The 25,750-nt window shown below is 40.9% G+C and overlaps 1 protein-coding gene across 1 annotated transcript in view; it reads right to left on the bottom strand.

The window, feature by feature from the left end:
- LOC134488556 (mast/stem cell growth factor receptor Kit-like) overlaps positions 1–22,946 on the bottom strand; it is a gene marked incomplete at its 5' end in the record, with an annotated part of 50,029 nt that extends 27,083 nt beyond the window's left edge. The window contains 6 exons of the mRNA XM_063291037.1: positions 953–1,063; positions 2,885–2,989; positions 4,421–4,547; positions 4,654–4,760; positions 15,909–16,102; positions 22,825–22,946. Coding sequence (XP_063147107.1) covers positions 953–1,063; positions 2,885–2,989; positions 4,421–4,547; positions 4,654–4,760; positions 15,909–16,102; positions 22,825–22,946 — 766 coding nt within the window. The remainder of the gene's footprint in view (positions 1–952; positions 1,064–2,884; positions 2,990–4,420; positions 4,548–4,653; positions 4,761–15,908; positions 16,103–22,824) is intronic.
- Between the last annotated feature and the right edge of the window lie 2,804 nt (positions 22,947–25,750).

Genomic DNA, 25,750 nt, shown 5'->3' with positions numbered 1-25,750 from the left:
GATTAGCGTTTCAGCTTGAAAAGTCAGAGCAAAATTACATCAGCAAACTGTGACTTTTATTAAGTATTAAAAATAAAGATAAAAAAAAAAAGGCAGAATCACGTTGTTTATAGTACAAAGTGTTTTTATATCAAAGATATGTGTTCCCAATGCCTGGCCGCTACTAAAAAATTGGAATACATAATAACATTGTATGGGATTTCAACTATAGGATGCTGGGCTGGTGCAAGTAGGTCACAATAACCCCCTTAATTATCCTAAAGCATATTTTAGTAACTAAACTACTAGAGTTTTTGTCACAGTGAAGTTATTACTTGTTTATGTTGAGGTGGGTACCATAAAAAGAACTTTAACCGCCGGCTGGGCACAGAGACACAGATAGCCTTATCTACTATATGATACAGAAGATAAAGCAAATAATGCAGTCTTAATGCTCCTGACCAGTATTCTAGCCAGTCAAACGGATCCACTCTGAGAATACTCCGTTTCTTCCTCCACCCCACAAAAGTTAGGTCAGCATTATATACTGTACCTACTGAGACCCCTCAGTTCTCCTTTGGAAGGTCCCCCCAACTTCCATAGGGTTGCCCCCGATTGCTAATGTTCAGGTAACATAAAAGTTTGCAAAGCTGCATGCTGATGGCTCTCTTTTGTATTCAGATAGTGCCATTTGTCTTTATGATACTTCCCAGTCTTGGAGTAAAATCACGGTTAGTATAGTATGCTTGCTGGGTTCAAAATGAGGGTCACTGATTTACTCTGAGACACAAAGATGCCATGAATTCCTTGGGTTGCCAGCGTAATGAATCCCAGAAGAAATGAAAACAACTCTCCCTCAGCGCTTGGCCCCAGAGACGCAGCCAGGCCCTTATTCTCAGAAACCCTGAAGTGTGAATGGACATCCTTGCTTCTCTTCTCAATTGACTCAAACACAAATCTATCAGAATCATACCTCCAACAGTACAGGCTCCAAGCAGATTCACAATGTTATCGTGACTGCCAAGGTAACTCAGCACCTTCAGTTCTGACATCAAGGCTTCTTTTTCAGTGAAATGGGCACTGGCTAAAAGAGAAAGATGTAAGAGAATAAAGAGGGGAGTTGAACAGTAACCTGCTATGTAGTACTTCAATCTCCACCTGACACCCAGAGGTAACAAGGTGTCTGCTCCCATATGGCCTGATAGCTGCCAGGCGTCCTGCCTACATGATGTTAGCTTTTTTAAAAAATGAATGCTCAGAAATGATTGGGAAGCCAGGTTAGTATGCTTCAAAGCAGAGCGTAAGCCTTATACCCATGAATTATTCTCAGCCACAAATAGAGGCCAGGAACATTCTTGGGGAATAAAATGATGGAGGTCTGGCCGTGTTTCATGTGTCTTCTGGTATGTTGGGGGGGGGGGGGCTTGTGGTCACCTACACCCACCACGGCAACCATTTGGTGAATGGCTGTAACGATGTCGCTGGGCCTGCCCTTTGGAACCTCCCCCTGCAGGTTCGTTTGGCCCCAACCCTGCTGCCGTTTCTTATGTCTCAGAAGGGTAAGGCGCCTGCAGGTTGGGTGGGCCTGTCATTGTGGTCTTTTTTTTTTTGATACAGTTGTGTTGGGGTTCAAGTTTTATCACCCTTGAGTGCCGTTATGCTATTAATGTGTTACTGTGGTTTACTGTTCTTATTTTTGTTCTGTTGCTTTCAATCCCATGTTCTCTGTCCAGAGCTGCAGTTGCAAGTTGGGTGGTTACATGAAATCCATATAATAAATACACATAAAGACCCATGAGTGCTAGCGACCTGGGACTCCTGGGGCGCTCGAGCAGATTCTTTCCTCCCAGGGCACAACAGTCTGTGGGAGCATCCTTGAGAGACGGGGGAGGAGCAGGAGCTGCAGCCAGGGCAGTGGTCAGAGAAAAGACATCCCAGCCGACAGAGGGAATGGGGGTGCGGGAAGCACCTCAGAAGGGACTCTCCCCAGTTGTCTGGAAAGCCAAGCCAAGGGGGGAACGATGTGCTCTGAGACTTGCAAGATGTCAGCCCTTAACCATGAGTACTGACACTACCTTTATTGTAAAGTTATCTTGCGTTGATTTTAAAACCTTTTATAGAGGTTCAAAAACACTGCAGACTGGTCTTTATTTGTTGTGAGAAACACCACAACTTCAAGACGCAACTTCAGTTTGATACGTTAACAAGTATATTTACTGATTCTGAAAACGCCTCACTATATATTTTGTGCTTTGAAGCTCTTAAGGGGACAAACCTAAGTCACTCCAACTGTCCTCCAGAATAAGGCAAAGTTAATAGAAAAATGACCTTTCTAAGGAAGTTACTTGGTTGTGCAAATTCTTCTCCAAGGAAGGACTCCCAGTTCTTCTTCTATAGTTTTACAGAAAGCTAGTCAAGACCACTTTGTTTACAAAGGAATTTGATGCTCAAGGTGAGCTTCAGAGGTTTTTTTTTAAAAGAAAACTGAGTGTCAAATGGTTTTGAGAACAGTTGATATTTTACAGTAAATGTTGAGGGATGGTGGTGACTAGAAGAAGCAACCTCCTTCCAGTATGGCCAATCGCTGGCCTAATTTCAGTCTGTTCTCACAATTTCCTTTTCCCCCCCATTCTTCTCCTTGCCATCCAATTTAGAGAGAGACACCCCTCCTCATACAGTTGCCAGGTTCATCTTCAGCCTCTGGGATGAAGGTCTCTGTAGCATTGCCACCAACCAGACATCTATCTCTCGTTGATACCTGGCTCGGATTCTGCTAGTCCATGTTAATGTCTGATTTGGTTCAGATGGCAAATCTCCATAAGAATACAGGGTTATATGAAGCTTTGGAAGCCCAAGGGAAGAGAGACATTTTGCAAATAAACAAAAGGAAATCCAAGGAACTTACGCTTGAGCATTTTCACTGCCACTCTCGTTGGCCTGTTAGGTTGGAGCAGACCATAGGCAGTTGCTTCAACAACTTTCCCAAAAGCTCCAGCTCCTAGAGTCTTGCCTAAAGGTTTCCCAAAACACATGAAAGGTAAGCACAAAAGTTCCACCAAACAGTTTATCAATACAATTAACTGCATATAACACTATACGACCCAAGAGCAATTGCAGAGCTCTCTGGATTCCAAAACAAATCGCCAAGATGGAGTCCTACCATGCCTGGACTGCAAAAGATCCAGAAACCACCAGACCAGGGTTTCTCAACCAGCGTGAGAGATCACTAGGGGTTCTCTGGGAGAGCACGATTTATTTAAAAAATTATTTCAAATTTGGGCAACTTCACATAGTTTCATTCCTTATTTTCAATTTAAGAACACTGTTAGTGCATACAGTATATACAAGCCTATCCATGAAAGAAATATAATACTTTGTAACTTCTGGCCTATATTTGAGCCTGAATGTGCAGGGGTTCCCCCAGGCCTGGAAAATATTTCAAGGGTTCCTCCAGGGTCAAAAGGTCATGAAAGGCTGTGCTAGACAGCAGCAAAGAATTAGTTTCGGCAGCTCAGAATCAGTTTGCCCATCCTCTCTCCTTGTTCCTTCACCAGCAGGCAGACAGTGGCCAGCAGTTCTCTCTGGGGACTCTCTCTCTCTCCCTCTCTCTCTCTCACACACACACACGGGGCTTACAATGACAGATCAGGCCACTCAAAGGTGTCATGCAAGGAGGAGGCCTCAAGAGACCACCCAGATGTTTTGTGCTACTTTCACTATGCCACCCACGTGCCCTACTTCGATAGTTACTACCTAAAACGTGGTTTCATGGGGGGTGTCCAGAACATTTATGGGGCCATTTCTAAATTATTCCATGAATTGCCCATAGGGGTGGGGAAGAAGGGTAGCCAAATCATAGCAATTTTCTCTCAAATCCTTAATTTTTCATCTGACTGAATACAGGACCATGGAAGACATACAAACAGAGCAACTGTCTATGACTCATTGAAAAGCCGTGTCTCTTTCCAAGATCACAGGGCTACGTTGGAGGCCTCCCTACAATAGCCACACGGCTCTGGAAAAAAGTACGACTGCTTTAATGTAATAGAACTTACCCCTACAACTAATTGCGTTGGGGTCAGAGATACCTACAGAATCCAGTGCTTCCATCAAAATGATAATAGCAACATCGTTCTATCAGCTCTGCTGGTTTCATACATGCATATATTAAAAGTGCATGCGCAAGACGTGGGGCCTGGCATTGTGTTGGCACAATGGCACTTCTGTTATTTCCCTCCCCTTGACCCCGTCCTGCATGGCAGATGCCTCTGTATTGGGATATCATAGTATGGATGCCCTTTTCTGGAATGAGCTGCTCAATCAGAACAACAAGGAAAATTAGGTTAGGAGAAGAAGGCATTTTAAAACTACACCATCACTGATGCAAGGGTACTGAAAGTATTATTTAATTGCCAGCAAAATTAAATATACACAAACTAACCAAAACTGAGACGGTTCCTTGGAAATTCCCATTTGTCATCGTATGGAAGCTGTGTTGGATCCATGTATAGATAGCTGCTTCCATTTATTTCATCCACCACTTTCCACTGAACCCCATACTTGGGTTTCTGGAATAAAGGGGTAACTTTTTAACGTACTTAGACTGGGAATGCCGTGGCAGAGGAAGTGCTGAATGGCATTCCAACCCCCCTGCCCCCTCCCCACAATCCTTACCTGGAGATATTTATAGGTAAGGACTGTGACTACAACACACATCAGTCCTGCTGTTACACCAAAGCCAATCAACAGTGGTGTGAAAAGGCTGTGACTGTTTTCTTGTTCTAGAGAGACAGACACACACACACAAGTATGACTTAAGACATCTTATTAGCAACTTGAATCTTTACTTTTATACACTTGTTTTATTTATAACCTGTCTTCATTCTGGCAAGTCTACAAGGCAACTAGCAAACTTTAAAAAATAAAAGCAGAATATGAACATCAGTAATATTAATTAAAACCAACGCTAAATTGATACTTAAATACTCTAAGAATTAAAAGATTGGTGAAAAAGATGGTCTTTACAGATTTATAAATGCTGAGGCAGTAGATGTCCAACACAGGTGCTGAAGGAGTGTATTCTATAGAAGTGTTTCTCAAGCTCAGCAAATTTAAGATGCGTGGACTTCAACTCCCCAAATTCCCTGGCCAGCAGGCCAGCATAGGAATTCTGGAGTTGATATCCATGCATCTTAAAGTTGCTGAGCTTGAGAAACACTTCTATATTCTGAGACTAACACAGGGAAGGCCCTCTCCAGTATGCCAGAAACAGGAGCCTTCTGACATCAGAGGCATCTTCAAAAAAGACTCTCCTCTGGTTTTAACATTTGGGTAGAATTATTTATAGGAGATGCAGTCTCTTAGATAGTCAGACTTCAAGGCGTTTAAAGCTTTAAAGGTCAATACCATCATCTTACATGATGCCTGGGAAGCACCTGGCAACCAATGCAGTTTTAATATAGGCATTATACGATCCTTGTGTCTTACATTAACTTGCAACTTAATTGCCATTTTTTGCATCAATTGCAATTTCCAGATACTTTCAAGGACTGTTCCATGTAGACCAGATTGTATGAATCACTATGGAATGTAATGGAGGTGTGAATATTCACTGTCAAAACCAGCCAGCTCATGAGGGTTGGGGGATGGTGCACGAACCACAATTGTCTGAAAAAGCTCCTTGTTACAACTGCTACCTGTGAATCTTTGGATAGCTGAAGATGAAGGAGCCCTACCTTTCAGCAAAATGAACCTTGTTGAAAACAAGTTGAACCTCAATCCTCAAAACAGTTCCCTATTTGCCAAGAACAATTCCCTCAATAGGCCTACTAATGTCATTCTTGGAAGAACCCCCCAATGGTTTCAAGTAGATGTTGAATAGCATGGGACACAAGACTGAACGTTATGGATTACCATAGGACAAGAGCCCAGGTGCTGAACCGTAGTCCCCCCAAAACCATATACTAGATATGATCCAACAGGATCAACTAGAATCAGTATAAAATAGTGTCCCCAGGACCCAATTCTGCCAAGTGATCCACACACTACCATGGTTGATAATATCAATGCTGCTGAGAGATACAGAAGAACTAGCAGGGCCCTGTTCCCCATTCCCAATTCTTGTACTGGTCATCCACCAGGGTGACCAAAGCAGTTTAAGTACTAGTATATCTTTTTGAAAGCTTGATTGAAATAGGTTTAGATAATCAATATTAAGATGCATCTGGAGCTGCACAGCCATTACTATTTCTAGAAATGGAGTATTTGAGATGGCCTATAGTTGTACAGAACTTTTCCAGGAAGGGGTTTGTTTTTTCAATAATCTTGTAACTCCTCCTCTACAACGTGGATATATTAAATCACCTCTCTTAATCATAGGTGCAACCCCTAAAAGTTGAATTAATTAGCCACGAGAAGCAAAAGAGCCAGTTTGGCCTAGTGGTTAAGGTGCTGGGCTAGAAACCAGGAGGCTGTGAGTTCTGGTCCCGCCTTGGGCATGAAAGCCAGCTGGGCCAGTCACCCTCTCAGCCCAGCCCACCTCAGCTCACAGGGTTGCTGTTGTGGGGAAAACAGGAGGAGGAGGGAGCGTTAGGGATGTTTGCCCCCTTGAGTTATTTATGAAAATAATAAAGGCAGGACATAAATAAATGAAATAAATAAAAGTTGAATAAGCAACTGCCATCCCTCATCTCTCCACATCTCTGTCTGTATCCTTGAGATCTACTGATAAGGAAGATTCCAAAACAACAGGATGAGCAGATGTGCCGAAGTTTCATCTTCCTGCCCCTTCTAGGTCCAAACTGAGACAGATCCAATTGACACTGTCCACAAAGAATGATGCAGTGAGATCGCTCACAGTGAGTTGTTGACTCTTCTGACTCCTCTCTTCACAACATCCTACTAATTCTGCAGCATGGAAAACCAATGCTTCCCTGCCCTGTGCAGACACAATGGAGGCAGAGTAAAACACTCTTTAAGAGCAGGACTTCAGACAAGCCCAAGTCCTGTGCGAGCTGATCCGTTCTTAGAGTCCCCCTGCTTCTGCCTCAGCTGACATCCAATTTGCTTTACTCTCTGCTAGCAAGTCAACCAGAGGGCTGATTGGGCTCAGGGAAGAAGGCACTTAAGTGTTATGGTGACAATGACTGTTTCTGTATTCCAAAATCCTCCAGGCCATTGACAGTATTGCCAAAATATAATGTGGGAAATTCCCTAAATGTATTCAGGAAAGCACTCAGATCTTGGGTCAATCCATTTTAACCACCGCTCCATCCTTCCAGAGGACCATAAAACTGATCAGAGGCAAGTTGTTCATGACAATGGGGTCACATGAACTCCTCCAACTTCAGATCACAAGCTCCCCTCAAACAAAATACTGTGCCCTGCTGCCTCTGTGAAGCCAGATACTAGTTAGGACAGGTCAATGGTTGGCACAAAGGGTATGTTACTCCTGCTTGGAGAACTTCACATGAACGTGGAAGCCTGAGGTAACCCAACACCACGCCCAAGATCACCTAGCTAATTAAGGAAGAGAGACTGTCAGGCAGTGGGATGAATGTTACATGAGTGGTGTTTCTACATCCATCCAGCAGCATCCATTCAGAATTTACTGACTGTTGAATGGAGTCCCTGGTCAGAGAGATGGAATTCTCCTAGACCATCTTCTGGCCCTCCGAGCCTAGCTTGCTGTTCTAGAGGGCAATCCAGAGCTGAGAGAGATCATTTCTTTCCTCTCCTGTCAGACATGTGTCTGTAATATATACCAGGTCAATGCTTTCTTTCAGAATTCAAACTATAGTGACAGAAGTTTTACTAGAAAACAACCTGGCATTGTAGAGGAGGTATTTTAAGTTGAGAAACTACTAACATTGTCACCTTGACTTCTTTGGTTAGATTGCAGCCAGAGATGAAGGCTCAGGCAGGCATCATCCTGCCCCTCTACCCTCGCTTGCCAGTTATTATTTTAGAGCAGCATTTCTCAACTTAGCAACTTTAAGACGTGTGGACTTCAACTCCCAGAATTCCCCAGCCAGCATTCTGGCTAGGGAATTTTGGGATTTGAAGTCCACACATCTTAAAATTGCCATGGTTGAGAAACATTTAAGAGTTTTCTCCCAGGCCATGTGACTTGCATTTCAATTTGACGTTAAAGCAATAAACTTTCAGTGATGTGTGTGTGTGTGTGTGTGTGTGTGTATATATATATATATATATAAAAATTCAGATATCTCTACTTTTGACCAATACATCATTATCAAAATAATATTCCTATAACAAGAAAAAAGAATCATCGCATTTAAAAGTGAATTTTAACATGTTTTGACCGAAGTATTGTGTATCAACTTAACTTTGCGATATAGTGCTTGAAGACGAGCCCCTCAAGTCAGAAGGCACTCAATATGGGGGAGATGGGCGGTGATATAAATTTAATAAACAATAATAATAATAATATGCTACTGGGGAAGAGCTGCCTTCTCAAAGTAGAGCTGGGTTTTGTGACACGGATGAAATAAAGCCTCCAGGACCTTCATTTGCTGATGCGGCACGACTCAAAATGAGAAGTAACAGCTACAAACACCCATTAATAATTGGGACATGGGATGTACGAAGTATGAATCAAGGAAAATTGGAAGTTGTTAAGAATTAAATGGAATGCCTAAAGATTGACATCTTAGGTATTAGTGAGCTGATGCGGACTGGCATTGGTCACTTTGTTTCTGACAATCATATGGTATACTATGCTGGGAATGAAAAACTGAAGAGGAACAGCATGGCATTCATCATTAAGAATATTTCAAGATCAATTCTAAAGTACAATGCCACCAGTGATAGACTAATATCTATACGCCTACAAGGAAGACCAGTTAATACTACTATTATACAAATTTATGCACCAGCCACAAATGCTGAAGTTGAAGAAAGTGAAAACTTTTACGAAATGATGTAATCTGAAATTGATCAAACATGCAATCAAGATGCTCTGTTAATTATTGGCAACTGGAACACAAAAGTTAGAAATAAAGAAGAATGATCAGTAGCTGGAAAATATGGCCTTGGTGACAGAAATGATGCTGGAGATTGCATGATAGAATTCTGTAAGACCAATGATTTATTTATTTGCAATACTTTTTTCCAACACCACAGTTGATGGCTATATACATGGACCTCGTCAGATGGATTACACAGAAATCAAATTGATTATGCTTGTGGAAGGAGAAGATGGAGAAGCTCAATACTATCAGTTAAGACTGTTGGTATTCGGGTTATAACATATAACACAGGTTATGGGCCCAGTAAGCCACCAGAGAGAGCAGAGAGATCAGCTCCACACCTCATGCACATTTTTAAGGCAGGTAGCAAAGACCTGTGAAAATTTTCTTTGGAGCCACCTGGAGGTTTTCCAGCCACTGCCAGTCTGCAGGACAAAGAAGCCAGCTGAGGTGGCTTGCAAAAGAAGGAAGAAGCCATGGCTGCCTCCCAACCCTCAGCGATGCCTCTGAACAGCCTATCAGAGACCAACTACCTGAATTGGGCCCTGAAGATGGAAATGTATCTTTGCAGAGAGAATCTTTGGATGCCAATTGGTGAGCAAACCACCCAAAATCCCAGTGCTGAATGGCTTAGGCAGGATGAGCGGGCTAGAGCCACCATTATCCTGGGAGTTGAGGACAATCAGCTAATCCACGTGCGAGGCATGCAGTCTGCAGAGCAACTTTGGGACGCTTTGAGAGACTTGTATGTAAAGGCAACAGCAGGGAGTTAAGTTACCGTGACAAAAAAGCTGTACAAAGCCTACCTAGCAGGAGATAGCCTTCCTGAGCACCTGCATCATATTCAGCAGCTATTTGTTGAGTTGCAGGAGAGAGGTATGGAATTTGCACCTCTCACAAAATCCTATATCCTCCTGTCCTCATTAAATGAAACGTGGGACAAGCTGATTTGTACCCTAGAGGCTCTGCCTGAAGCAGGACTCACCCCATCGTATGTAATACAGCTCTTACTCGCTGAATGGGAGAAGAGAGAGGAAAGATTCCCCCCCCCCATCTCTTCTGGGAAGCTACAGCACCAGAAAGCAAGCAAAAGGAAGGAGAACAAAGCTGAGGCAACAGCACTAGCCAGCTAGCAATGCTTCAGTTGTGGTTCAGCTGGACATTTGCAAAAACACTGTGCCTTGTTACCCAAAGAAAGAAAGACAGGGAAGAACAACTAAAGGGTAACACAGAAGAAGGCTCTTCAGACAACCCAAATTGCAGAGGTTTCTGAGAAGGGTAATTCTGATGTACGGGTGTTAGATTCTGGGGCCAATTGTCATTTATGTAATTGTAAACGCTCCTTTGTGTCACTGTCTAAAACTGACAAAGTGTATCTTTGGCTGATGGGTCTGTGACCAAAATTATGGGACAAGGTGACATGTATTTATCCTGCTTGGGAGAAACTGTGAAAGGTGTGTTGTATGTTCCAAATTTAGTCAAACCTTTTTATCTGTGTCACAGTTAGCTGCAACAGGGTATGTCATAACATTTAAGAAAAATGGTTGTGAGATACGTAAAAATGGGAAATTGTGTGCTACTGGTATGTTAAAAGACTCCTTGTACATTGTGCAGAATGCAAGGAAGCCAAGCTGCAAAGCTGCAGTTGGCAACACTCCATACCATGACCAATGTGTACACCTGATGCACAGGAGATTTGGTCATGCTAATTTCAAGTATATAGCACAAATGCCACAGCTGTGTGCTGACCTAAAGATAAAACCCTGTGACAAATACTTAGACTGTGTAGTTTGCAAAGAATGCAAAACACTAAAAGCTCCTGTGAGTAAGCACAGTGACAGAGTTACAACTAGACCTTTGGAAATTGTACACTCTGACATTATTGGTCCTTTTGCTCCAAGTTTTGGACAAGCAAGGCATGCAATGACCATCATTGATGATTTCTCAAGATACACATTTATCTACATCTTAAAACATAAAGATGAGGCATTTGAGAAATTTAAAAGTTTTGTGACATGGGCAAATGGAAAATTCCCTAGGCCTGTATCTGCACTCCAATGTGATAGAGGAGGAGAGTACCTTTCTCACAAATTCAAAAGGTTCCTAGTGGAAAAGGGGATAGAATAAATTCTTTCTAACCCTTACACCCCTCAGCAAAATGGTGTTGCTGAAAGAAAGGGCAGAACTTTGCAAAATGTGATGGAATGCATACTTAAAGATTTCAGGTTATCGTTCAGATTTTGGGCAGAATCAATGTCCACCGCCTGTTATATACAAAACAGATTGTATAACTCTGTGATTCAGGACACTCCATTCCATTTGTTTTACAGTGTGAAACCAAAGGTAAACCATCTGAGAGTATTTGGTAGCACTGCTTGGGTTCATATTCCAAGACAACAGAGAAGGAAAGGAGGCCCCACAACAAAGAAAGCCATCTTTCTTGGCTATGAGCAAAGCCAAAGGAGCTACAGGTTCATAATGGGAGAGAAATTGATAATTAGCAAAAGCGCTTCTTTTGCTGAACAAAACTGGGGGAGATTAAATTCTAGATCTCCAGTTGATCTAACTACAACAGAACAGCAAGGACTTGCTGATAGTGATCTTTTCCCTGATGAGGACATTAAGCCAGAAAAGCAAACTGAAGATCTGTCCAATGAGACAGATGCTTCTCAGGAAAGTGATAGGAATCAAAACTTCAGCCCTGTATTACCTCACAGTTCTCAGCAGCAAACAAGGGCCCAATCAAAGAACTCCCAAGAGAGAACAATACCCCCACCAACACAAGCAGGGCAGGCCACGGTATATAAACTGAGAGCAAGGCCCACTCCCTCTTTGCACTGAAGATCTTGCCTAGTCTGGCAATGAAACATCTGCAAGAAAACAACAAAGCTCAGAGAGCACCAAGGACTCCACAGTAATATAATGCTCAAGATCCTGCAAGGTAGACTCCAGCAATTCATGGAGCGAGAATTGCCAGATGCACAAGCTGAGTTTAGAAAAGGCAGAGGAACTAGGGACCAAATTGCCAATATCCACTGGATAATGGAAAAAGCCAGGGAGTTTCAGAAAAACATCTATTTCTGTTTTATTGACTATTCTAAAGCCTTTGACTGTGTGGACCATAACAAATTGTGGCAAGTTCTTGGTGGTATGGGGATACCAAGTCATCTTGTCTGCCTCCTGAAGAATCTGTGTAATGACCAAGTAGCAACAATAAGAACAGACCACGGAACAACGGACTGGTTTAAGATTGGGAAAGGAGTACAGCAGGGCTGTATACTCTCACCCTACCTATTCAACTTGTATGCAGAACACATCATGCGACATGCTGGGCTTGAGGAATCCATAAAATCACTGGAAGAAACATTAACGATTTCAGATATGCAGATGATACCGCTCTGATGGCTGAAAGTGAGGAGGAACTGAGGAGCCTTATGACGAAGGTGAAAGAAGAAAGTGCAAAAGCTGGCTTGCAGCTAAACCTCAAAAAAACCAAGATTATGGCAACCAGCTTGATTGATAACCGGCAAACAGGGAGAGAAAACGTAGAGGCAGTGGCAGGCTTTGTATTTCTAGGTGCAAAGATTACTGCAGATGCTGACTGCAGTCAGGAAATCAGAAGAACTTTAATGCTTGGGAGGAAAGCAATGACACATCTCAGTAAAATAGTTAAGAGCAGAGACATCACGCTGACAACAAAGGCCCACATAGTTAAAGCAATGGTGTTCCCTGTAGTAACATATGGCTGTCAGAGCTGGACCATAAGGAAGGCTGAGAGAAGGAAGATCGGTGCTTTTGAACTGTGGTGTTGGAGGAAAATCCTGAGAGTGCCTTGGACTGCAAGAAGATCAAACCGGTCCATACTCCAGGAAATAAAGCCAGACTCCTCACTTGAGGGAATGACATTAAAGGCAAAACTGAAATACTTTGGCCACATCATGAGAAGACAGGTCACCCTGGAGAAGATGATGATGCTGGGGAGAGTGGAAGGCAAAAGGAAGAGGGGCCGACCAAGGGCAAGATGGATGGATGACGTTCTAGAGGTGACAGACTCGACCTTGGGGGAGCTGGGGGTGTTGACGACCGACAGGAAGCTCTGGCATGGGCTGGTCCATGAAGTCACAAAGAGTCGGAAGCGACTGAACGAATAAACAACAAAGTCATAGTTGAATAATCACTATAAAAGATTTGCTTCAGTGCTGGCTGAAAGATTGAAAAAATTTTACAAGAACTTATCCATTATGATCAATGTGGATTTTTGCCAAAAAGGCAATGTAAGAGTGGTTTTGGATACTATAGAATATCTACAATATCATAATGAATGCCAGGTGGCACTTATCTTCTTAGATGCAGAAAAAGCCTTCAATGATTTGAACTGGAGTTTCATGTTTAAAGTCTTGGAAATTATGGATTTGGAGAACATCTTATCCAGGGAATTAAGACAATTTATACACCTTAAAAAGCAAATATCATTCTGAATGAAGTGAAAGATGTCAAATACAAAAAGGAACAAGACAAGGATGCCCTTTGTCACCTTTATCTTGGTGTTGGACGTTTTTAATAGAGACATTAGAAGAGATGAACAAATAAAGGGCTTAAAGATCAAACAAGAGGTTTTTAAATTGAGGGCTTTTGTTGATGATTTAGTTTTGATATTACAGGATCCCTTGGATACTGTGGAACATCTGATGAAGAATCTAAAAGAATTTGGGTCATTGGTGAGTGTTAAAATAAGCAAAAAACAAAAATGTTAATTAAAAATATGACCCTGTGCAATCAAGAATTGCTGTCGGGTAAGATGGGTTTCAAGACTGAGAAAAAGGTTAGATATTTGGGGGTGATCCTGTCAACTAAGAATAATTATGTTAAATTATGTTGTTTCAGAATAATTATGTTAAAATTTGGAATGACATGAAAAAAGATTTGTTAAGATGGGGGAAATTACAATTGTCTCTCAGGGGAAAAAATATCTGTGATTAAGATGAATGTTTTGCCTAGGATGTTGTTTCTTTTTCAGACTATACCGATTCTGTCAACAGATTTACCATTTAAACAATGGCAGAGATACATTTTGAAATTTATTTGGCAAGGCAAGAAACCAAGAATTAAATATAAATTATTACAAGATGCCAAAGAACAAGGAGGTTTGGGTTTGACTAATTTAAAATTGTACTTTGATGCCTGTTGTTTGCTTTGGATGAAGGAATGGATTACTTTGGAGAACAAGAAATTACTGCAGCTTGAAGGACATGAAATAAGATTTGGGTGGCACTCCTACTTGAGGCATAGTAAAGTAATAAGGATTTTAAAAATCATTTTGTTAGGAGTGCCATATTGAAGATTTGGAACAAATATCTATTATCTATCTATCAATCATTTTCTATCCCGCCTTTATTATTTTTATAAATAACTCAAGGCGGCAAACACACCTAATACTCCTTCCTCCTCCTCTTTTCCCCACACAACAACCCTGTGAGGTGAGTTGGGCTGAGACAGAGTGACCGGCTTTCGTGCCTAAGGTGAATATAAGGTAAGACGACTGTCTCCTAATATACCATTATGGTTGTCACCTCAAGAAGCATTTGTTAGAAGAGAAGAGAAAATGTGGGAGGAAAAAGTATAAAGATTTGTTAAATTTTGAAGAGGGTGAACCAAAACTTAAAACAAGGGAAATGTTAGGGTTGGAAGGTTTCACATGTCATTGGTTTACCTACATGCAACTGTCAGGACATTTTAAAGTGGATAAAAACAATTATAAATTTGTTAATGAAACAACTCAGTTTGAAATGGAACTCTGCACAAATGATAAACATGTTATTACTAAAATGGACAAAATGTTGTTACAGATGAATTTGGAAAGAATGCATGATTAAATGGGATAAGAACTTCATATATAATATTACGTTGGAGCAATGGGAAAATATGTGGAATAAAGGTTTGAAATTCACCTTGAATTACAGCTTAAGAGAATTTTTACAAAATGATGTATCACTGGTATTTAACTCCTGATAAGTTGTCAAAAATGTATAATGTAAAGAACATTTGTTGGAAATGTTTACAGGGTGAAGGAACTTTTTATCATCTTTGGTGGACCTCTGAGAAGGCTAAAAAGTTTTGGGATCTAATATGTGCCACTATTCAAAAGATCCTTAAAGTGAACATGCAAAAACCAGAACTGTTTCTCTTGGGGTTGATGGAGGAGTTAGAGAAACAATATATGGAATTTTGCTTTTATACACGATTACAGCTGCAAGACTTTTATATGCACAGCAATGGAAAGATCCACAAATACCTACAGTTGATTATTAAATTAATGGATTTGGCTCAAATGGCTAAGTTGACAGAGTTAATAAGAGATCATCCTACTTCTGGATTCATATCTACTTGGCAACCACTTTTAGACTACTTGCTTGTGCTGGAAAAAAGTGAAGTTTTGATTCTGGGTTTTAGTGATTAAATGGTTTGTTTTAATAGAAATAATGTTATGGTTTAACTAATGGTAAGAGATTACATTTGTAAGTTTATCTATATCTGTATTGGAGAAAGTTGGAAGTCACTTTCCATTTCTATTTTCTGTCTATTTGCATTCTTTAGCTTTTCTGTTTTCTTTAGTTCTATTTTCAATCTTTTCTATACTTTCTATTTTGTATCTTAATTATACTTTGAAAAATAATAAAGTTCTTACATAAAAAAATTAAATACTGCTTTTCACCTTGTTCTGTAAAAAAGTCAAAATATTTATGCGCTTCTTAGAATAGTTAACGTGAAAAGCAAAAGACAAATGCTATTAAAGAAGTTGTGACAAAAAAGGTAAGTATGCATTTAGTTATCAGCAATGACTTGATGCTTTGTGATTTAAGTTGAGAATACTACTGCTCGTTTCCAAAAGCTTACAGGATAAATATCGTATTCTGTTTCAAAGAGCATTCAGGGAATTACCTTTAATGGAAAAGTTAAAGGAAGCTGAACATCTATGAACAGTATTGGAAGCCTCACATGTGATTGTGCTACTGTTCTTGAACACGCTGGTATCAATGGTACTTTCAACAATTATCTTTCCAAATGAAGAAAATGTTGAATTTTTATATTTGGCTTTTACATTCACTGGAGAAGCTTTTGGTGAATCTGGACACCTGGAAGAAAGAAATCATCTGGATGAAAAACAAGAAAAGAAAAACTGGTGGACAGGCACATCAGGAGTTTTAATTTGGCATTTATGCTAAGCTTTTCCTCCTAGCAAATTTCCAGTTATGTAGCCATTCTTGTTGGCAAGAGAAAGGAAGTGACATGGTCAGGATACATCACTATTCTTGCTTGGAAATTTTAAGTCAAGATTCTTGGGAATTCTAATTTACTCTTTCTGCTAACGCAGCCACTGAGGATTAGTTGCTCTTAATCCAAATTCACTGAAATAGTTGAAAAGGTGAAAGGTCCCCTGTGCAAGCACCAAGCCATGTCTGACCCATTGGGGGGATGTCACTTTCGCGACGTTTTCTTGGCAGACTACAGAGCGGGGTGGTTGGCCATTGCCTTCCCCAGTCGCCACCCTCCCCAGCAAGCAAGCTGGGTGCTCATTTTACCGACCTTGGGAGGATGGAAATAGTCAGTCTTATGTTAATCGTAGCAATCTTAAGTCTCATTAATTTCACTGAGTTTACACTAAGTATAATTACATCTGAATCCAACTCAATAAGTAAATAAACCTGCTAATTTTTCATTCTAGTTCTTGTGAACATAACCGAATTTCTTTTCATTAATTTTCAAAATATAAAGAAAATAAAACAATACTTGTCAGAAGTTGCTTAGGGCATATTGGTGAGACCCTTCAAAGTGGGTGTTCTGTACCCCAAACACCATTATACATCAGCAAAATCTATTGTGGGATTGAAAGGGAGCAGACACAGTGTTAGGCATCTTGCTTGACAAAAAGTAACACAATTGTATAAGTGGTACAGTTATTAGGAATAGAATTGGGTTCCTCTTAACAACTGTTGTTTATGGTATAAACAGAACTTTGGTCACCCTAGGTACAGTTGGGGGAAATCTTCATGCTACTGGAAATGTCACAACTTTCAGGACTAACTTGAGAAATGTCATGGTTGCCACTATTAATAAAAAAAGGCTTAATTCATAAAAATAACTTCTGAAAAATGTTTTGTATATGGAAGTACTGTAACTAGTAGAAATGTTCAAAACATCATCAAAATAAGCAAGCGTTGATATTCTCATTTGCAAATGTGCTACCTGCAATGAAAATACATACAATCTCCTTAGAAACATGGGTCATTACCTCCGTAGTTAATTCTTTTCTTCCTTCCAAGCTTACAAGCCACATTTGCCATATAATCTACTGTGTGTAAATGGAAATCTAACTACCCCGTGTCCTGGGAAATTGGTTATTACATGATAAAGCTGAGAGATAATAGCCAGACAGAGAAGCTATTTTGTACTTGTCATTCTATAGTGTTAAATAATTAGGGCCAAGAACATCCCAGCTGTAAATGGGTTCAGTTCAATTTTTTATTACAGTCACTGACCAATACAAGGAACAATTCTGTAAAGATATACACATTAGCCTTAAAATGATTTGAAATCATTTTAAATCTGAATTTACAAGTTCCAATTAAATGTTAAAATGCGTTTGGATCACAATGTAAATGAGCCCCTTAATCAAATTTAAAAACAATCTTATTAATTTACATTATCATGACTAATATTCTATCAAATATAAGTATCTATAAAATATGATATGTAAAGTAATAAAAAGAGTAAAATATATACTTTAAAACCACTTAAAGTTATTACACGGGGTACATTACTACATTTTCCCCGTCATAATCTGACGTATCTTCATAGCAGCTGCGCAGCATCTGGCTACTTGCGCCGTGACAGTTGGATGTTCGTCTACAAGTAACATTTGCATATAGTCTGTATCTTTCCGCCTAGGATATTTATTGATCAGAGGTAATATTAATTTACTCCTGAGCTCTTTATAAAAAGGACAACGGAGAAGCACGTGGTCTGTGGTTTCTAGCTCTCCACTGTTACAAGGGCACCACCATGCCGCTATTGGAATTTTTTTGTATCTGCCTTCCAAGACTGCAGAAGGGAGCGCATGGCTTCGAGCTAGGGAGAAAGCTTTCCGATGGCTAGGAATCAAGGTAGCTGGCAGTATTGACAATATATTTATTTTGCTCTGAAGATAGGAAATGAGGGGCCTTCTCTAAGTCCGTTTGTCTCTCTGTGTCCTTTATCCTTTGCTTCAGGGTCAATTTTGCCTGTTCATAAGCTATGCTAAGAATTAAATCCGTGGAAAATCCTAGCTTTGCGAGACTAAATACAATATCCTTTAACCAAGAGGATTGGAAGTAATCTTGGAAAATGAGTGGTGCTAAACCTTGGGGATAATGCTTGAGTTTTAGCCAAAGGTTCAAGGAAGCTAGATGCACTCTTGCCTCAACTTCTATCATGCCGACTTCCAATCAAAGATAAGCGTTTGACACACATTTGGGCATTTGGAGTACTGCTCTAATACATTTTGATTGCACTCTTTCCAGAGGTGTAATGCTTGAAGTCGGAGCATAAAGCCGCCGTTGGGGAGAGATGGGCAGTGAATAAATTTATTTATTTATTCATTAAATAAATAAAGCTTGCTAATTGTATTCAGTAGACTAATAGGCCTGTAATTGGCAGGATCACCTGTCTTCCCTTTTTTAAAAATCAGGAATATAATAGCCAGGCCCCAATCCTCTGGGATTCTCCCCGAATTATCAATATAAGTAAAAAGTGATGCTAAAATTGGGGACCACCATTCGACATTATTCTTTAATACTTCCACTGAAATAAAATCCATTCCTGGAGCTTTCCCTTTTCTAAGTTGTCCTATAAGAAATTTGATTTCAGTCACCGAGACTGGAGGCCACTCGGTTAGACCATCATTCATTTGTGTCAACATCGTATGGTTAGGATCCTCATACATTTTCTGAAAATGATATTCCCACACCTCTGGTGAAATGTGAGAGTCTAGAATAGTAGATGATCTGGCTGTCTGGTTGGATAATAATTGCCAAAAAAGGGAGGCGTTCTTCAGTTTGGCAGCTTCAATAAGATGCTTCCACATGGTTTTCATGTCCTGCTTCTTCTTATCAGCCACCAGTCTCTTATACCGTTTTTTGATGGCAAGAAGGTGTTCAAGATACTTTGTATTTGCGTTATTAGACTCTGTCTCAGATTTATATAGGTGATAAGCTGCAGTGAGGGCTTTCTTAGCTTCGACACGTTGTCAAACCATGCCTTAGAGAAAGTCACAACCCTTTTGATATCAGGGTTAGTAACGCAAGTTAATATTGGTTGTAATTTTTGTATTAAATTTTTATACAAAATCAATGGGTCTTGTGAGGTATTGGGAAACATAAACAATGATTTAATTGTTTGTAAATCATCCTCTGCCAATGTCTTCCTCACCCTTTGATCAAGTTGTAAGGCCCATCTGGCATGACAACTTACTTGTCCTGCTAGAACAATGACAGGGGTAAAATATGCCCCTGGCTGCATTTGACTAGTAGATGTCTTCAAGTGTATGCATAAAGGAAGGTGGTCATTTTCTAGATGCGGAAGCACCTTAAAGGACTCCACTGAATGTAGTAAGTTAATAGAGACTAGCATATAATCAATAGTACTTTTCCTCGTCCCAGCCATAAATGTATATTCTCCTGGGTGACCACTTTTAATAGAGCCATTTAGTATGTATAGATTAAACTTGTTTGCAAACTTGGCTAGACAAATCCCAGCATAGTTAGATCTTTTATCTTTAAAAAGGCATACAAAAGTGGCATCAGGTAAATTGGGAGCGCAGGTTGGAGGATACTGCTGAAATTTAGAGAACAGTATATGGTCATCAGGACCTAGCCTGGTGTTAAAATCCCCCCCGAGGAGTACCAAAGCACTAGGGTATTCCAGAAGGAGGTTATCAACGTACTGCTCTAAATCTGACCACATTGCCTCAATTGCAGCTCTTCTTTGTATTGGTGGGAAATATACATTAATAATTAATAAAGAAGTATTTCCCAGATCTAAGAGTACGGCCATAGTTATTTGATTAAGTGGCTGAATGGATTTATGACCTACTCTTAGAGCGATGGAAATAAGGATTCCCAGTCCACCTTTCATCTGCCCTGGCCCTCTGCCAGCGGTTGCCTCCAACTTGTACGAATAATAGCCATTGAATACAAGATCATCAGCTGTCCAAGTTTCCTGTAACAAAAGAACATCCGTATCTAACAAATGATCTAAATGGTTAAGGCCTTTGTTACAATACCATCCAGCTATATTCCACAAAATAATTTTCAGGGGATTTATCTTATACTGGTCTGCATACCGTCAGGCCATCTGCATTAATATCCTTAATCTAGACAAACCCTCTTTATGACCCAAGTGGGTCCCATCCATATTCCCGTCTTCAGATCCACAGTTGGAAATTTCTAAGGGCTGCTCGTGAACTTGGGCTACTGTAATAATTTTTGCTTCAGCTGTTTCCACTTGCTTCTGTGTGATATTAATACTTGTAGTGAGAGAAAAAGGCTCCTCTATTGCAGATATTACATCTGGATTTTGTAATTCTTGGTTCCCATTGACAGCTTTCTGCCTACAGCTAGTTTGCTCTCTCTTTTCAGTGCATTCATATTGTTGTCCCAGGTGAGGATTTTCTTCTTGCATTGTTTGAAGTGTTAAATTTAATAAAGGGTTCGCTGTGTGGCAAGTTGCCATTAAAGCTCCTTTTAAGTCATTTAATTTCTTAAGTGTATCAACTTGTCTATTATCTGGTAGAACACTGGATACATTAATTAAGTTTCCTTCTAAGGGATTGGGAGGCAACTGAATTGTTATCGGGTGGAAAGAATGTTTACTATTATTGTTCCTTGGCATAGTCTCCATTAATGAGGTGTCCTTGGATTTATCTGCAGGAGTATTTCTACTATGAGTTAAAATTCTAGCACCCTCTTGGTTATACTGAATTATAAGGGGACTAACTTCCTCTGAATGAAAAACTCGGATTGGAAATATTGAGAATATATTCAGAAAAGATTTCATTTTTAGAAGCATACTAGGTATCGCAGAAAGACCAAAAGTCAACAAAATCCGTCTAAAGCTGCCTCTGGCTGGTAGCCAGTCTATCGTCTGTAAATCCACAAATCGTTTCTCACATCGTAGTAACTGACTTAATGATTGGAGTATAGCTCTTTTCGACTCCGATTTGCCTCCATTAATTCTATTAGTTTGTATTTGAAGGGCTATCTTATTGAGTTGTAAATAACATTTACCTAATACAGGTTTTTTACCCTTTTCATCTATTTCTATACAGTTGTTTGTCATTTTCATATCTTCCCTTTTAGCTCCTAATAAAGGGTTAACTTCAGAGGCTGAAACTTCCCTTCCTCCACAGCCTAACTGCAAGGAGCGATGTAAGAGTAAGCCCTCAGCTTTATCAGAGGCCTCAGTTTGATTTGCGTGATTCTTACCAAATTCAACCAAGGAGTCTTTTAAAGAATCAACTTGAGTTTTGATCGTAGTCAGTAAATCAAAGATTGAGAGAACTGTCTGTGCCATCAATAGACTGTGTCTGGTTATAAATTCCAATGAGTTTTGGACTTCCAAGCTTTTATGATCAAGGAGTCCTTCCTTATGTAATTGTTCAGCAGCTGTACAAACAGCAGCAGCCTGTGAGGAAGGAGTATTTTCTAGCTATGATGAAGTAAACTCCAACAATTGCTGACTCTCGATCTCAGCCTTCAAGTCCCACTCTAAGGAGTCCTTTCTGTTCAGTAGGTAAGTTGGGGAATCACAGTTTGCTGACGAGGTTCGCTTACTTGTAACAAATCTGTCCACCTTCTGTTGTTTCAGCGGTTTAGATGAGGGTTGCGTTGCTGAGGGAGTCCTTTGTCTCTTCTTCCTTTTCCCCATATCAAAAGATATGTAGTATAAGTAAAATACAAATAAGCAAGGGAGGCTCCGTAGTAGGATAACAAACTATCTAAAGTTGAATGGTGAATTTAAAATGTGATAAAATAGAAATAAAAGGAACTTGTTAGAGGAGCTCATTACAAGATGTTGCAAGGGGGAGGCATTCATCCGGAAGTATGCTGTAAATGGGTATAAATCATGTAATGTCTCATTTGGCCCTTTGTGTTTAGTCAAAAATTACAATGACTCCTTCAAGAAACAAGAAGCAAGCCAGAGAAACCCTTCCAGAAATTGGGGTCACTTCAAGAGCACGTCTTAGCAGTTAGAATTCTAATACAGAATGAATGAGACTAAGTGGTCTCCCAGTTATCCACTTAAGGGCAAAAGAAGTTAGAACTGTTTGGATATATCTACACACACATCCAATGAAGGTGTAAATGCAAACAGAACCACACTTTCTACTACTATATAAATTCTTTTTATTGGTCATGGCCATGCATCTCCAATGCCCATGAGTGCAATGCAAATTGGACGTGTACTGTTTGCACCTGGAAGATCCTTCTTTGCCAGTAGGTGTAGTTATCAGGCAAGATTAGTGAACAGAGGTCCACTCCCTTCTCCCATCTGCTGAACCTGTTTCCTCCATCCCACGTGAACCAAATGGGAGGAAATTATCTCTACGAGAACAGAACTTACTACATGGAGTAGGGTGGAATTAAGATACCGCCTTCTCCATCCCACCTCTCACTTCTGATGGCAACCCCAAGAAATCTACTCTCGCGTTAGGTTTCAAAACCAAGAAAAGAGCACACATTTGAACATTAGAGATGATTGTATTGATTTCTTATCCTTTACATTTAATCCAAAATCAAAATAAATGTTTAGAATCTCTCACCTTTGCTCAGTGGCTGGGCAAACATACCAGTTTATAGTAGGAGCAGGATACCCACTTGCCACACAGAGCAGCATGCCATTGCTAAGTCTTTCTAAAGTGACAATCTCTGGTTTGGCTAGAAGATAAATAAATGTTTTTTAAAAAGGACAGCTTTTGGGGGGTCATTTCTACTTTGCTCATATTTCAGCACAATCCCATTAGAAATAGTGCACCATAGCTCACTTTTTTTCTGTGAAAGGCTACAATCTTATACACACTTACTTCAAAGTGAGGCTTCTTGACTGTCATCCTTCTTAAGTTGGAGATGCAAGAAATTAGAAGGAACAGTAGTGCATATGCTCTGGACATGTCTACCATCTAAACTTTACTGGTTTAGATATTGCAATTTATGGTAAACCAGTTTATTGAGAGGAAAAGAAGATGGAAAGATGTGAACATATTGTTAAATTATATCCCCCCCAAAATTGGTGTGTGTCTATTTATGAAGAGCTTTGGATTTTTCATGGCTGGACCGTTGCAAAAAAAGTGATCATGTATTCCTGGGAGAACATGTCCCTCTGTGAAACTAGGCTGAAGCTGCCATTACCTAAAGATGGAGCAGACACATACGCAGAGGACAAAAACCAGGAAACTTGTCTAAAAGATCCCGTCAGGGAGATAGACAAGTTGGAAGCAAGTCGTTAAGGAAACAAAGGAAAAATGTCACCTGAACCAGACAAAGGGAGTTGGGCCTGAGCACATGGAAACCCCCACCCCAATCCCATCAATAGCTCCAGGCTTGTAAATTAACAAGGCCAGAGTAGCTGCCAGTCTTGTGAATCAACAAAGCAAGGACTTCTGGTGATAAAAGAGGTCCCAGAGCCCACCTACTACTTGAGTTGTCTTTGGATTCAGACTTGGAGGCTTCTGTCCCTCTAGCTAGTTCCTGGCAGCTTAGTTGGATGTGGGTTAAGTGTGAATGAGTGTGCACGCGTGTGAGGAAGAGCAATTGTACCTTGCAACCAGTAAAGTTTTGCTGTTCCTTTAAATTCACTGGGTCTCCATGTATTCCAAAGAACCTGTTGTGCCTCAGTGTTCAGTTGGAAGTGATTTGTGTGTATCCCTAATTACTTCCACGCTGTTGTGAGCTGGGGGTTAAAAGTAAAATAAAAAGTGTCTCGATTTCATAAGGAACAAGGATGAAGAATTTGACCTTTAAAACATTTTGCATATGCATCAAAAGGAACAGGGAAGTGACAGCTTATCTATTGTAAAATTGGTGATGGGGCAAGGTAAGAAAAAACCCCTGTATGTGCCTCAAACTCATGAAAAGGGAAATATGCCACCGGACCCTGAACTGAAGGGGGACTGGAGGATATGGGTGTTAGATAAAGTTATTTAGGTTAGAAATTTGTAGTTAATTGTGTATAAACTGCTGGCTGGCGCCAGCAAAGATATGCTTGAGTAGGATGAGACCCTGAAACAAGTAGGTGATAAGTGTGATAAGAGTTGCAGGAACATCCTGCTGACATGTAGAATCCAGCAATCAAGGATACTTGTGAAGTAAGATTGTGAGCTGAGCCCTCGAAGAGGGGGAGGACAGATAGGGTATAAAAGTTTTGTGTTAACTTCATTCAGGGTTCCTTCTTGCACGGAGGGACCCGCCTTTGCAAACGCATTACAAATAAACTCTTTTCTCTGTATCATCGAACCTTGTGAATTGGAATTCTTTTGGGAGGTTTTCCCGCTGACAATTTGGCGAGCCAGCCAGGAGTCCTGGGAGTAACGTCAGTCTGGAAGGATCAGGGTGGGGTAAGTGGCCACCGCTTCCCGTTGTTGAAGTGGCTTCGCCCAATCCTCCTGGAGCGACTCCCAGGGCCCCGATTAAACGAGACGGTTCAGAGAAAGGAGAGGAGAAAAGTCCAACTGCTGGATGAGCAGTTGGTGGAGCAAGTCCAACCAGTTGGTGGAAGTCCAGCTGATTCGGAGATCAGTTGGTGGGACCAGTCGTGGGCTCTGACGAGAGCTGGAATAGGTGAGTTGTAAGGCTGGTGGGAGGACGTGACTGACCAAGGGACTTTTTCGGTGTGGGTGGTTAAACAGTCGCAGTTCCTGCAGGTAGCCGTGAGAGTCCGGTGCCTCAGGTCGGCTGTAGTGCTCCACTGGGGACAGGTGTAGAAGGAGTCAGACTTTAAAAAATTAGCCAGCGTCTGCTGGGAGTCTGATAAGATCTTGCCGTAAAAGAGAGGGCTTAAAATTCGTATCCAGTGCGGGCTGGAGTCCTCGGGGCAAGGTCGGTGAGAAAACGGTCACTCATGGGGAAGGCACAGAGCAAACTACCTAGGAGACTGGAGGCCGGGGTTGGAGCCCCGAGCAGAGGGCCAGATCCGGATGTGCCCTTAGGACAGGTTATAAACCAGTGGGGCATGCCATGGCTAAAGAAGTATACAAAAGGATTAGAGAAGGTAGGGATGATTAGGTTGCGCACAAAACAGTGGCCAAAATACCCCTTGGTCGATCCTGAACGCCCCTACTTTTGGGATCCGAATGGGATGTCCGATGGGTATTGGATCACTCAGTTGAAGACTTATGTGGAAGGAAATGGTCTCACGGACCAGGTCCCTTATGTAGAAGTCTGGTATCATGTGTCTTGGGAAGGGCCAGACCCACCCACAGGCATTTTTGTAAGTAAAGAGGACAGCAGCGATGAGGAATGCCTTTTTAAACTTGTCTCGATGCCATAGGTTGAGGTCAGACTTTAAAACTAGCCAGCGCTTGCTGGGAGGCTGGCCCGGTTTTGCCCCCAACAGTCAGAGGCTTGAAATTGCTGGAAAGCAAATCCAGCGCGGGCTGGAGTACTCTACCTTGGGTGTAAGACAATCAGAAGGTCGAGAGGGGCTAGTGCTGATCAAGGATCAGGGTGAGAGAAGGCAGTAACCAAGATGGG

This window comes from Candoia aspera, chromosome 1 (assembly GCF_035149785.1).
Source record: "Candoia aspera isolate rCanAsp1 chromosome 1, rCanAsp1.hap2, whole genome shotgun sequence".
In the NCBI taxonomy this organism is placed as follows: Eukaryota; Metazoa; Chordata; class Lepidosauria; order Squamata; family Boidae; genus Candoia; species Candoia aspera.
This window is presented reverse-complemented; position numbering and strand designations above follow the sequence as displayed.